This window comes from Cyphomyrmex costatus, unplaced genomic scaffold (genome assembly GCF_001594065.2).
Source record: "Cyphomyrmex costatus isolate MS0001 unplaced genomic scaffold, Ccosl1.0 scaffold815, whole genome shotgun sequence".
NCBI classification, from domain to species: domain Eukaryota; kingdom Metazoa; phylum Arthropoda; class Insecta; order Hymenoptera; family Formicidae; genus Cyphomyrmex; species Cyphomyrmex costatus.
In genome coordinates this window covers 295,561-310,681 of record NW_017280392.1, presented here as the reverse complement: position 1 = coordinate 310,681, position 15,121 = coordinate 295,561, and the positions used below count along the sequence as shown (strand labels likewise).

General features: G+C 39.5%; 1 protein-coding gene across 1 annotated transcript; it reads right to left on the bottom strand.

Annotated features, from left to right (window-relative positions):
• Nucleotides 1-10,353: 10,353 nt before the first annotated feature.
• LOC108781420 (uncharacterized) lies at nucleotides 10,354-14,780 on the bottom strand. The gene is made up of 2 exons (XM_018549372.1): nucleotides 14,600-14,780; nucleotides 10,354-10,511 (listed from the first exon to the last, which is right to left on the bottom strand). The coding sequence occupies exons 1-2, from the start codon at nucleotides 14,778-14,780 to the stop codon at nucleotides 10,354-10,356; spliced, it is 339 nt and encodes a 112-aa protein (XP_018404874.1).
• Between the last annotated feature and the right edge of the window lie 341 nt (nucleotides 14,781-15,121).

The window sequence follows — 15,121 nt, the reverse complement described above, 5'->3', positions numbered from 1 at the left end:
GATGTCAAACGCGAGAAAACTTTTCTATGTATAGAAAGGATATAGAATCGAGTTAGAACACACACGGAAGCACCCGCAATCATACCCGGCCGCACCTCCATTTTAAAAATCGATTTACCGAATCTTTGGGAGAAAATATATTCGATACGTCAAACGCGTTATAAAACGTACAACAGTCATATGATTATATGATTATAAAGACAGTCGTGTTTACTACTACATACTTTGAGCATTACTTTCTGCACGCTCGCCATTTTATAAAAGTAGGTGTCGCAAAAACAAGATAGACGAAGAGAGGTACGATCGAAAATAATCGAGCAGGTTTCGCAAGACGACGCGGTCCAACGCGTAAAGCAAGGCCATCGGGTCGTAGGCATGGCCTGGTTGCGCCTGTTGCTGACACGAGGAGTACAAACCACTGTTTACCGTGGAGTTAACAGAATGCCAGAGGAGAGGCGTTCTCCGGCAGCCGCCGCCGCCGTCTCTTCTGACGTAAGCAGTGCTAAGTTATTCGTGTTAGGTGCGTAATAGCCGAGAGACAAAAAGAAATCTGATGTAAGAGATGATTTCTCATCTTCCAAAGTAATTTAATCTTTTTAATACTTTTTCACAATTCTCCGATTATAAGTTCAATTTTTCTTTAAGTCGAGTCACGTTGGTGATCAAGTATTTAGGTTGATTTGCACGTTGACATAACGTCGTCATCGATACGCGGAGTAGAACAAGCACAAGTCTAACACGTGAAAGTAAGAGCCGACAGCGTCGGTGTACCGCGGCCTTGATTCGGCCGGGGTTACCGGCCGACATCCAGGACGGCCGAGGTCCGATTGCCCAATACCACGCTGAACACGCTTCACTGTAAAAACGATCGCCTCACTTGCGAGACGACGCGATAAAATTTCGCTCTTCTCTAAGGATGTTCAAATTTCATTGAACTTTCGTCTCAGCAATTTAATCGTTATTGAGAAATATTGAGTAAATTTAAAATTGTTAAAATACATCGCTGTACTACTCTCGTAAAAAGATTATAGTGATAAAAAATAACATGAGAGTTGTTAATACATTTGTTCGTGTTTTCGATATACGTATATTAGAGTATCTACATCTCTATACAATTTTGCTTTTTAAAATTCATATTTAATTAATGTAATTACATAGAATATAAGAATGAGAAATATTCCTGTTTTTGTCTAAGCAAGAATTTATCAGATTTAAAAACCGTTTGATTAAAAAAAAAAAAAAGAATATTTGCAAAATGTGACGAAACGCGACTCATTAATGTGTATTTGGTGGTTGATTAATCGTTTGCGTTAAACCGCCAGAAACCATTCAACTTTACGAGAGAGGCGCTTATGAAGTTCGGTAATGTGTTTATATAAGCAGACGAAAAAGGTGTCACACGTGCGGATAAAACCTGGCGAAGTATATGAGAAGCCGCGAGTTGTGACGCAACTCCGAAGGTGGATCGAAATGACAACAAGTACGAGAGGATCTTCAAGTAAGCAAGGAGGGAGGGAGAGATGAGAAAGAAGAAATGTCGCCGCGAGCGCGAGGTCAGAGCTGCAGCTTTCTCCAAGTGGCAGAGGTAGCGAGCGATCGAGAGTAAAAGCTGTCAAGGGGAGAGAGAAAGAGAAGCGAGCGAGAGGCGAGTCGCATGACTGAGAAGAGAGACAACGTCAGAGAGAAAGGTGAAAGCACTCTCACCTCGACTCACTCGCGCCTCCCGTAGAGAATCTTTGGATTTTTATCATCTAAGGATTCTAAGGCGTCTAACAAAAGAAATAGAAGTCGCAAACGCGCCTTCATGCGCGTCTTAACGCGGTTAATGAAACTTCAATGATACTGATAAGATTACTAAAACGGCCAATTTGCAATTTTTTTCGACGATAATAATGAATCAATCGATCGATAAATAAATTGAACGCAAATGAATATATATGACCTATTATAGGAAAGAGTACGTCATTGACAGCGGGCGTAGACCTCTCAGTCAACATAGCCATAGAACAACGGCCATGAGCCTTTGCGAGCAATTGCGAAACTTGCGCGACGAGTGGTACACTCTCGCATCTATTATTGCTAGACGGTTTTTTCTCTCGGCGCGCTCAGGGACATAGTGAGCATAATTTTGCATCGAGATTACATGTCTGATCTCGCACTTGCAGCGAGAGCGGACTGGCCTGATAAAAATGCGATTATTAACACAAAAGTAGTGCTTGTTAGCTTTGCGAACGATTTGTGGAATTTTGATGCATCCTTGAAATGAGAAAGTCCGATATGCGATAAAAGGAGAAAAGGCAGAGCTCATTTAGATAGCACTCCATTGTAGAGGTCTTTAATAAATAAGTGAAATTTTTTTTAGGCATTTAGGAAGCTGTGTTCAGTCATTGAATTTAAAAAGAAAAAAGATTTTCCTAAGATCTGAGTGCATTTAGAAAGGAAATCGAGTTGCATAGAATTAAATCTTAGGATATCGATAATAATAAGAATATTTTTTTCTTATGCAAGCGTGTGAATAAAAATGTATTTTACGTAAAAAATAAGTTTTTTTCCTGCTTTTGTAAATTAAAAAGATTATAATAACGATAGCTTGAGCGATACCACTGCCATCGTGTGGTACACAGTGTAACTTAATCGTCAGGTACATGTAAGGTTCGCGGTCGACAGATGGCAGGCCCGCATCCGTGCAAGCCCGCGAACAATGTCAATGTCAACGAGCACGTGAGCTCCGCTTGAGGTAAAATCGATACGACTCAGTGTCAAACCTTTTCCCGGAGCAAGTTGCATATTCTAAATGTGTCCAGTTGAAAAGTGGTATGATCCTTCGCTGGGAGAAGTGCATTGACGGGATGATTTAAACAAAAGTTAAACTCCATAATCATAATGAGGTGACAGAATTCATTTTAATATGCCCATAATTAACGCGATCAACGATAGAAGATTTATATAATCGGCAAATTTTTTTTTGTAATAATTTTTAGCATATTAAAATAGTATAATAATATGAATATCAACGACGGCTGCTCCAATATTAATAAAAATATATTTGAAAGCAAACGATCATAATTGTGTGTAAATAAATAGCGAGAACTTATAAGCCTTCAACACTATAATGACTTGGCTTATAACTGAAAAAAAAATGTATAATTTACATATCAAGAAATATGCATTTTTAGTATTACATCATATGAAACAAGAATCATTAGACTAGTCCAATCCTACATCAGTCTACTACGACCGATCCTGCGCGGAACAGCAATATTGAACAACGCATCCTTCTAAAGAAATGACCTCGTCGGGACAAGAACTTGTAATAAGAAGAGTAATAACAATAATTGTAGTAAAAAATAATAGAATTTTCTATCATATTGACGAATAGGAGAGATACGAGATGCCGGCAGGATCGACAAGATGGAACCGACACTACCTACGTTTCAACTCGTTAAATGAGCATTTTTTCACGTTTGTTCGAAAACTCTCAGTCATTTGGAATGTGAACGTGTGATATCGTGCTACTAAAGCCGGTATATTTATTAGACACCTTATCACATGAACAAAGGACGAACCTTTGACGCGTTGATGACGTCTCTCAGCTTTCTGCGTCTCGGTGATTACAATAGCGGTCGTCTCAATGATCACGATCGGATCCAAGCTGTTGTATCTGATGATCGGTTTGCGAACAGTCGTATTCTCACTCGCGTCATCGCGCATCGTGATTGTTGACATACTCGTGCTGATAACGAGTTAAAACACTGCTCCACCACGACGGGAAAGTTAATGCGTACTCGAGGGTTGATACGACCATGAATGTTGCGGCAGGGTGAAACGCGGGATGAACGCGGGGCATTTTGCGCAGGCGTCGATGTGCCCACGCTATTTAGGGGAAGCTTAACACAACGCGGATATGTGGGTTTAATTCTTTTTGGAAAATTGTAGAATTAATGGAATAAGAGAGTGAATAAAGGATGCGTATATGCTGGTTAGAATAAAATGAAAATTGAGTTACTCCCCGCTATACACGATATAGAACTTTTCATCATGTCTCTCACAAGAATATACTTTTAATTAATAATTCAATGACAATGAGATTACGACATAGATCCTTCTTTTACTTTCCGCAATCTTTAGATTCCGCAAATTGCTGATGCACATTTATAACGTCTGTTTACGAGCGATATAAACCCTGCGAGAAATAGCGGCGGCGGAGGATAAGAATAGAATAGAAGGCTATAAGCGGAAATCATCAATAACTAACAACAGACTGTTAGTATTAAACGTACGAACAATGATACATTGAACGATGTTAATCGATACCATCATCTAAGTTTTTTATTAATAAGTATCAAAGAGAGAGAGAGAGAGAGAGAGAGAGAGAGAGAGAGAGAGAGAGAGTGAGAGAGGGGGGAGGGCAGCGTTTTAATGAAAAGAAAAGTATCATTAAATGTTATTTTATTTTTTGTTAATATAATTAATTATTGTGTAGCGATATATATAGTAGTACCGTGAGTGTTTGGCAGTCGAAATCAATTTATAATAAAAAGATAAAAGTTTAATGTTAATGTATTAATTGATATAATTATACGACGAAACCTGTACGTATTAGCGAAAGATAATAATCGGTTCAAAAGTTCTTATTAAGTTATGTCAATTTCATGCAGGTAATACTTCATATCTCTCGCTATTATCACAAACTTGTATGACCGTATACCGCCATCGCAAGTGGGACACTCCCCCGACACTGATCAACTAAAAATAGATATCATATGCAGAAATGCGTTCATCTATAGGTATTGCGTAAGGTTTAAGCGACTTGACGTCAATATATCGCGCAAGTCAGCGTTCTAATTATTTGCTACATTCACCGACCTTTCGCTTCATCTGTTCAAGTCACTGCTTTAAATAATTTTTCTCCTTTTTAAACTTTGTTTTTTTCATTCTCGATATGTCGCTGTTACGCAGTCAAACGTTCGGTGTGACGTGTGACGTTTGGTTACAATAAAACTCGTACATCAATAAAAATTCAGTTTAAATCGGAGCATCAAAAAATACCATAGTAGAATAAAATTATAATAGTAATGTAAACAACTATTCGGGACTTTTCTTTGAATTCCTATCCGAGGTATCTTGCTTTCTCGATATCATTTTATCCTTGTTTAATATTTAGCGAACAAGAATAAAGTGATACCTAGATGGCACTCTGGTGAAGATTTGAACATAGTTCTAGAATGCAAATATTGCAACTCTTTAAAATGTTCGAAGCAAGTTGTCACAATACAAAGTCTGGACTATTGTAGTCTGAAACTTAATCCAACTCGTTAAATCTAACGTCTATAGAATTATTTTCTTTGTAACCGATGTTACATTTTAGATATGAAAACATATTACTTTGTTAAGTTGATAAAAAAAAGTAAAATCGCATGTTTTCGAAAAATAGAAATAAATTCCTTTTTAATATAGATTATAATATTATCTCGATTGTTTTATCGATACCGACTCGCGAGATGTGAATTCTCTGTCGTACCGACTTTTCCTCGGAGATTCGCGAAAGGCAGTGGCGCCTTCACTCGGATCGCACGCGAACTGTACCGTGATTATATATGTCAAGTCCTTTTTCATGCGTGTGCGTATCGCACACTCGCGCACTTTTATATAGGATGACTCAAAATTCTAGGTAGAAGCGATATCTTGTTTTTCATTTTTTGTTTATCAGTTCCATAAAGTTACACATAAAATTACATTTTTCCTATTAAAATTCTTTCATTTATTATATTTCGTACTAACATGCATCATCGGATGTATGTAAGTTATTCTCAATCCTTTCGAGAAAAAATTTCCAAAATAACATACTTAATCCACAGAAACGTCCTTAAAACATGCTCCGAATGTTTTGAGGGTATTCCTTTGTAGTCTCTGTGCTGCATGGTTGGTATTCACAAAACAAATTAGCCTCGTTTTTCAATCCTTGTCACGGTTTACCTATATTTTGTTCGGTTAATTATGTTTTTTTGATTTATGACATTCCAGATGTTTGTAAAGTATACATATATTCTGTAGCGTTACTAATTCATTGATAGTATCATTTTTTGTTAGTACTTTACATTTCGATGAAATATCGTTTTCTGAAATCATCTCGGATACGTTAATCCTTTCAGCTTTAAAAGGAATATTCAACAGATACATTACGTAAAAACCATATGTACTGAAAGCATTACGTAAAAGGAATTGTTTAGAAATAATGTGTAACTTTCGGAATTGCAACATTAGCATAAGTTAATATAATTTCAATAAATCTCAGTATATAATCCTTTTTAAATCAGATTACGTTCGTGAAAATTTCGCACCGAAGTTTTTCCTTTCCACTTTTCCTGTGAGCTCAGATAATAAATCGTTCGCACGATTGCGTGAAATCGCATCGGTTTATTGTTTCGTTTTCGAAGATAATATTTTGCTGCTGGCATATCCTTTTTTGAAACAATCTGTAACGCGAACGGATAGAATCGCGAGCGCGCGTATGTAGTGTACCACCTTGGAGCACCTACTACACCTATCTACGAGGTCGTTGACCGTGCGCGAAGGAAAGTGGGACGTTGCGAACGCTACCGAACGGCTAATGTGCGAAGGCCTTGAGAGATCACTGACGCATGCCTCCACATACAGACAGACGCTCGTAACATACATGTATTCTCTGTCTCTCTCGTCCTTTCTCTCTTTTCTCTCGTCTTTCTCTTTATTTATCTATCTATCTTTCTCCGCAATCTCCGTTTATGAAACAGCTTTTTGCTGACGAAATTTGCCTTTTACCGTCAATAGTCGATATCTTTAGAGATTGTAGCGAAATGAGATTAATTTTATATCTAGTCAAAATAACTTTATATTATGAAAATTTTGCTGTTGTGCTTGACGTATATATGTTTTCATATTTCATTTATCATGATCATATATGTATAATAGTAGTTATAGTAAGCATTAAATAACGTCTCCACATGATTAAGTAAATTATTATTTTAATTATTCAAAAAATTAATTATTTTTAAAAAAATCCATGAAACACATATATTACGAAAATCTTTGAAGAATCTGTGGAAATGATTCAAAACATTGCAGTGATATCAATCAGCTACCAGAAAGTGAAAGCAAGCGACCATATTAAGAGCCTTGTGGTTACATGACTCCTCTAGCTAAATAATTCCGATAAAACTAAATAAAATTCCTGCGCTTTGTTAAATAACATTTACGATGTCTTCTGTAAGTGTCGCCACTCTCGACGGAAAAACAATGCTTTTCAACACGAGAACAATTTCAGCTTTGATCTACGAGAAATATAAAACATTTCTTATTTTTTTATATATACATAAAAAATAATTCTTTTTTATTTTTATATCTTTTTTATACGAAGTTGTAGAAAGTGCCGTTTTTAACAATATGTGTATGTAAACAAAAAGAATTCATTTTAGATGATTTTAGATGATTTCTTTGCAACGACATTAATAAGAATGAAATGTGTAAAATTTACTGTTACGTTCGAGATATCAGTCCGCGTTGCTCGTTTCCGGCCTCCCGTTCTCCCGCGGAAATACCACCACGGATCCCGGGGTTGGCGGTATCGGGTCGTTGGGGCAACGATCTCACCACGATTCCTAACCCGGTCAACCGCGACATGGATTCGACGCACCAACCTCCACCTACCCCCGATTATGTGTTGCCGTAACATCGATTGCTTGCGGAGTACTCAAAATTATCCACAAAGGATAAATATACAAATTACAATAATATACTGTACAACTATGTTCCTTTGCGAAATATGCATATATATGTATATTTCTCATAGCGGACAATAATAAGTCTTCAACAAATTTTATGCGAACATCCTATTATCCTATCAGTTTGCAGTGTTTGCACGGAATGTATGAATAAATATAACGTATCTTTTTTTCGTATTGCGTAAGCTTTTGCACGCTTAGATAATTAAAAAATTTCTAACTGAAAAGAAGTATGACAGTTGTGGAGCAACTCGCATATTATCGTGCGCCTAGCTTTCATATCGATCGTATCACTTTATCGGCAGGCGGCGACATTATGCAACGAATTATTATCATATTTATAACTTGCCCAATAGTTGCAATTTGTGTGATTAGCGTCGTGTAAGAAACAAACGGGTATGCAAATTCATTCGTCGATATAATGGCTGATTTGTACGTGAAGTTCGTCGCGGATCGGCGATCTTGCGTCCTTCGAAGCCGGAATCCGCGTCAAGTGGTTCATCGACATCGAACGAGGATAATCGCTCTGTATGCGCACCTTCGACGTTCACGCTGCCTCTCGATCGTGATTCAATATTTTTCCCCTTCTAAGCTGAATGCGTTCTCGGTGGATACTCGGCGAAGTGATTAAGTGTTTACACGTCACGGTTAACCGTCGTGCGATGCATTTTATTAGCCACAGATATGATAATCACTTACAATGTAAAGACACGTGCATGTTAAAAAGCATAGAAGCCCACGTACGACGCGATAAATACGATTAGTATATTATTAGACAAAGAGCAAACACAATTTAGTGAAAGTGTTGCAATTGAAATCAAATCTTAAGATTTATAACTTTCTCTCTGAGAAACACGCATCACGTTATTTTACTGACAGCTTAATCTGATTTTTTTTATGCACGCTGAACAATTAATAAACATTAATAACATTTGATTGATTTTCTCATAGTGACGCATGGTTCGCTGATTCTGATATCGTTATCAATCAAATCGATGCGGGTCAGGCGTGTTGCAATATCTGTGATATCTTTCAAATCGATAGTGACTAAAGGATAATGATAAAGACGATTCAGTAAAAATCTAGATATAGAATATAAACCATCCGTTCTAGAGAAAATTACGAGAGATCTAGAAAATAAAGATTAAGGGAGTGATATTCATAAGCCGCGCGTTCTTATTTGAAGACTATCTTAAGATACCAGTATGCGACTTTTTTAATGATATTTTAAAACTGTAGTTAAGTAAATTAACTATGAATATCGGTCTATACGAGATCACACAACAGGCCCCTAAAATGAATTTTTGCTGTTTGTTGGGTGTGTGTGAGAGAGAGAGAGAAAAAGTGTGTGTGTGTGTGGGGAGGGGAAGTAAAAAATAAGATCTTTTCCTTTTTATAAAAATTAAAAAAAATTTACGAGGACGGAATATTTTTGTTATTTATGATCTATTCTTTCAGAACAATAGAAAAAAAAGTTCAAGTAACCTTGTTTGATCTCGAGAGAACTATTACAGGTAGAGAAAATAGCATGTAGTAACAGCTCTAAAAAAAGAGTTGCTGCGAGAAAACTCTAAACTCCTGACGGAAGTTCCCAAAATTTTGATGAATTTTTTGCACGTCCGCAGTCAAAAAAGTTTTACTTTTACTTTTATGCCGAAAAAGAAAGCATTGTAAATGTGCTCCAATACTTTTTGCTCTCTTTTTATATTTATCTCTTTTCTTCTTTTTCTATCATCGGGAAAAAATCACTTCTAAAAGATCATTTCTATATCACGATTGATCATTTTTTACTTCATGTCATAACAAAAGGACAAAAGATCCACCGAGTAAAGTAATGTAATGCTTTAGGCAGTGTCATTTTAGCAAAAATATATGTGAGGTACAAGGTATCGCAGTATCACTCAGATGTTTCCGACAAAGCATCCTACCAGCTGTGTGTTCAATTTGCATGGCATTTCAGTCCTACAAGTCATCGATAAATCTACTGCTATGATTTTTTACTGCTAGTAGCAGCATCTTTTTTTTTTATCATCTTTCAAAAAGTTTTAATTATATAAAATCGAGTCCTAGCAGAATCAATCCAACATTCCTTTGATAGCTCCTGGATTATATAATCAGCTGGACACTTATTGTTAATAGATGCGTACATATGCACTTATGGTTGACTCATTAACGTATTTCCGACACTCCCTGTACGTTCGTTTATTCAAATAAATAGTATGCCATTATCTATAAATGTAACATATATGTGTTACATTTTATATATATGTTTAATTATCCGTTTTATTGTAATTATAATTATAATTAGTCATAACGGTTAAAGAAACTATTTGAAAGAAAAAATGCAAATAAATTATTTAATTTTATAGAGAAACAGATTGTTAAATGTATTTAAAATTAATAATTTTGATACAAAATTACGCACATTATTAGGTAATATAATCTGTATATGGATAATCATTATTATTGTCGTTTCATATGTATCCAACCGAGATTGATTGACAAAAGCTAGATGACTAGAAGTACATATTAAATATCATCATTGTCGACATAGTAACATGAGATATTTTCGCTTTCAGCAGAAAGAAAAGGATTAAGTCTCGATGTAAGCGATATAGTGGGGCGAAATAGTAGCTTCATTCTCCACCAAGCAGGGTGGAATGACCTCGATAGCACAAATTATCCCGCCAAACGTAGATGGCCCGTGTATATCCATGTCGAGTGGCCCCGCGAAAATAGCAGAACCCGTCTCTGAGAGGTTGCATGTTCTGGTGGGGGTATGATTATATCGGGTGGGAGAAACCAAAGGAAGGGCGTATCGAGAGAAAGGGGGATGGGAGAGAAAGAGAAAGACAGATCTGCTGGCCTAGTTAGGGTGAGTGCCACCCTCGGCGGTCAATGACCTCGCGACCTCGACGCTCGCGAATCTCCCTCTGCTTTTGCTTTAGACATACATAATGGTAGTTTGTCAAAAAAATGTATTGTATATGTTATTTAAGAAAATTTATTTACGAAAAAATAGCATAGAATTTATTCATTAATATGTATCCTCTCTCTTCATGATTATATATTTATCAATATTTAACAGACAGTTATTATAAGCATGGTACTTTAATCCTTAAAGTTAATAAGTAATATCTATCATATCTTACATTATCGCTCTCTTATATTTTTAGAAAAATCGCACATGAGATTAAATCTTCAGATACAACCATTTGAAATAGATGTTTTATAACAGACAGGAGTACTTTGCATTAAGCTCGTAGCAAGAAGAGTGGAATTAACGAGTTTTTGAAGAGATGAGTGAACTATGGCATGGGGGAGGAGTGCATAAGTTGGGGTGGATATAATATCTGTAGCATAGGACGACAGGTTGGTAGAAATGCTATACTTAGCACCGAAGGGAGGGATGAACGATACCGGGACTGGTTGGTGGGTCAGAGTTCATTGGCCTCGAGGTTACCGTCCCTCCCTTCAGCCCCACGACCTTTTCCCCACACCACCTAAGTTCCGAGGGTTGGGACGCGTGAGTAATCGCTTAGTTTGAATTTCCGTGAAATACTTTAGATCGTAAATGGTTATTCGTTTCACTTCTCGCTGATCTAATCGAACGAAATAAATAAAGTGTATAGTTATGTTGAAATGCGAGGTATTGAAAAATGGTGAAATGACACACACCGAGACTTTCAATCAATTCGCATAACAAAATTCAAACAAGATATTTCGCTGCAACATAATAGAAAATGTAACATGTTAGAAATGTACTCTTTCTTTTTCTTAGTATGAACCAAACGAGACGGTTCACCAGAAAGAAAGTAAGAGTGGTCTGGCTAGGAAGTTAAGACAGCGGCGAAGGTGGTTCGTCCGGATGCCAATGAAAGGGAAATACGCATACGAGAAATAAGATGACTCTCTTTCTTCTATTTCATTCTTTGTCATATATTTTTCGCTACTTTTTGTTTACTCGCGCGTGTTGACACTCCGATGTATTCTGTGTAAAACGTATCACTTGACAAAAAAATATAAATCAAGAGATCACGTTATTATCTTTGATTGATCAACTATTAGAAATATCGTCAACTTCTCTTATTGAAAGAGAAACCTATCTTGATTTAAAAACATTAAACGAACAGAGTTCGTTTTATTTATTATTAGCTTTCGAGACTACTAGAAAAGCAAGTTTTCTAATGGAGTGATACTATCTGTATCGAGCCTCTTGACAAAAGCGTTGATATTTACTGTGACTAGTCAAACTGGGTCGTCGGTTCCTCAAAGTATTATGTGTTCCCACTCCATGCGCTAATACAGGATAAACGCGTCTTATGAGCATTCGCATTACGCAGGGTGATCAAGAAAAATTGTCATTTTTGCCAGTGGTTCAGCGAACGTGCGTTTATTCGATAAGGGTTCCGAGCTCGCGAGCGATAAGAGTGCCGACATGATTTGAGGTTGTTCACCTCGGTGGCAGGAGGGAGTGAGAGAAAGGCAATATGGAGGAGGGAGCGAGAAGAGAAAGAGAGTGAGTGAGAGAGAGTGAGGAGGGGGAAGAGACACGGGGAGGGAGGGGAGGGGGGGGGGAGAGCGAGTGAGACAGAGAGAAGGAAAGAAAAAGAGATGCGTGTGCATGTATGTAGAAAGAGGATGAGCGAGATCGTACTCTTATCGGGCTTCTCGTCAGTTTGGCGTAGGGACGTTGCGAGATTAGAACGACCCCGAGAGAGCAGCCCGGAGAGTCGACGAACTGGCCTCTGATTGGGCGATGTCGAGTCAACGCTCCGCTTAGAGGGTGTAGGGTGGGAGTAGAGGGGAGGGAGAAGGTGGACTGGGAGAGGACACCGTGCATCAATCGAGGTCACTGGGGACCGGGAGGAGGCCAGGCCATTGCCCGCGCGTCTTGCTTTTGAGGTTAGCCAACAGTCGCACAAGCGCAATTAGAAAATATCCAGCCAAGGATATACGATTTTATTATTATGACATAGGCTTTCTTTCGTCAAATTCAGGTGTCGATCTCTCCTTTTTCGCAGAATCTAAACGCACTGATGACACTCTGAAGTAGCTACTTTTGCTATTTTTACTTCAACGTCAATAATGCAGATTTTTTTTTTGATAAATGTTGATTTAGAGATACGGATTCTGAGATATTTTTCGTCTGAAAATATTAAATTTCAAAATTCGATAATAAATTGAAAACTAAGCTGTACATATTATTAAGCGTCGATAAACATAGAGTGTAAATATGACTTTATATGGAAAATTGGAAAGAAATATTTAGGATTGGGGGGATAGTATATATATGTCAGATATAAACTATTTCGTATTTTAAATACAACGCACGTAGCGCGTACATTTAGCAGTCTGCAGTCATTGCAATTAACGGTCCACCCTGTACACGCGCCGCTTGGGGTAGGTCAGTGCTCCGAAGATGATAATAACGATGCATCAAGCAGCGAGAGGATGACCACTCGCGACATACGAAGAAACGGTGAAAGCTTTCTAGCAGCGAGAGTGATCACGGTCCAGCGAAGCAGCTAGTTGGTACTTTCTCCATGTATAGTGAAGACAGTCGGGGAGCGAGGATGAGAAAGGAGGGATGGAGAGAGAGGGAGAAAAGAGAGATTGTGGCGAGAGGGACTCGTGAGTAGGTAGTTTACCATCGTAATTCACTATCGTGTACGGTTACGTAACAATGCCCACGCCGACGAGAATTCTCAGCCGATGATAGGCCAACGGTGGCGCGTACGTTTGTACGTACATACGTACGTCACCCAAGTACCATCGCCGCCTTCATCGTCGCCGTCGTCGCCGTGTATACTCGCTCTCTCGCAAAGTTACGCGTCACGCATGCCTCTCTTGTGTGTATATACGAGTGGTTCGGCCACTCTTCGACGCGTCGACGAGACATGTTTGGCTGTGTTGGTGACCTTCGCTAGTGGATGTAGGTGGGGAGGCTTAGTCGTCGAATAGCTAAACTGGAGTGGGAGAGCTACCGGGTAGTGGGGCAGGTGGGGAGACCCAGTTGGAGTTCGTTGAACTGGCCCGACGGCGATTGGCCACATGAGTCGCGGAGTTCACCAACGGCTCTACTTGGCGAACGGTGAGACAGGGAGAGGGACGGAGGGTCGGACTGCTCGGTTAATTTCATCTTGCCCCAGTTACGGGGCAGGCAGGGTGAACGAACTAGCCTCGCGCCAAGGCCCCGTCGACCCACTTTCCTGTCGGTGTCGAGAGAGAAAGAGAGAGAGAGAGAGAGAGAGAGAAAGAGAGAGAACGAGATGGTAGATCGCGAGCGCGCGATTTGCCAAGAGGAAGAGAAGCGAGACAGAATGAGAGAAATAAATGGTAGGAAGACCATGGAGAGAAAGAGAGAGAATAGCGAGAGGAGGAAACGCCCGTACGTGTGTATGCGTGAAAGAGGGTGGGAGACTCTAGAGAGGTTCTCGCACTATCTAGGCTAGTGCCGACACCGCGAACGAGAGATGTGTGTGTATGTGGTGTGCACGAGTATAGTCAGGCGGAGAAGGGGGAAAACGAGAGAAGAGGGAGATAGAAAGAGACGGAGAAAAATTGCCGGAGCGCCGAGTGGAAGGCCGCCGACCGAGGGCAACGAACTCGGCCTCGTCCCGGGCCCCGCGACCTACATTCTTGCCCGCGCTGGAAAGTGAAAACGCCTCTCTTTCTCCATTCCTTCCTATATGAGAATAGCGATCTGTGTGTTACGTTAGGAATGTTTCCGTTAGGTGTACTAGCGGTTTAAAGCCTACGAACTAGACATAACATAGAGCGTGCTGTAGCATTGCCCGGGGGCGAACTCTCCCTTTCGTCGAGAGTCTATCACTTACCGGCCAAGACGCATCCCAAGAGATTCTCGCTGTCCTGTGGACCGGTCCCGCGATAACAATTTCGCGTCGATTGCTCCTTGTCATTCTCATGGGGTTCGCCCGATGGTGAGAGAATGTCTGACGCCGAGGGTTGTTGCTCCTCCGCCGCGGTACCGCGTGGTTTGACCTTCTGCACAGTCATCGCCCAGCACCGGAAAAAGTCGCGTGTTGCACCCTTGATGATCGCGCTATATTTCTCCGACGCGCGTCTCCCGCTGACGCATCCACCCGAACGTAAACAACGAACAGTTGAAGAACATGCCACGCCGCGAGGACATGCGAGAGATTGTCCCGTTCTCACTGACAGCAACCGTGGCAAGTCAATTCTCACTTAACGAACCCGTAACGGTATAGCCACGCACTTGTCCGCCTAATCGGTGATTGTGATCCGGAAATCGGAGATTCGATCACTGTCCCTTTCGATCCCTTTTTCGATGACACCTCTCCTCATCGGACGATACACTATGTCTGTGTCGCGTTGTT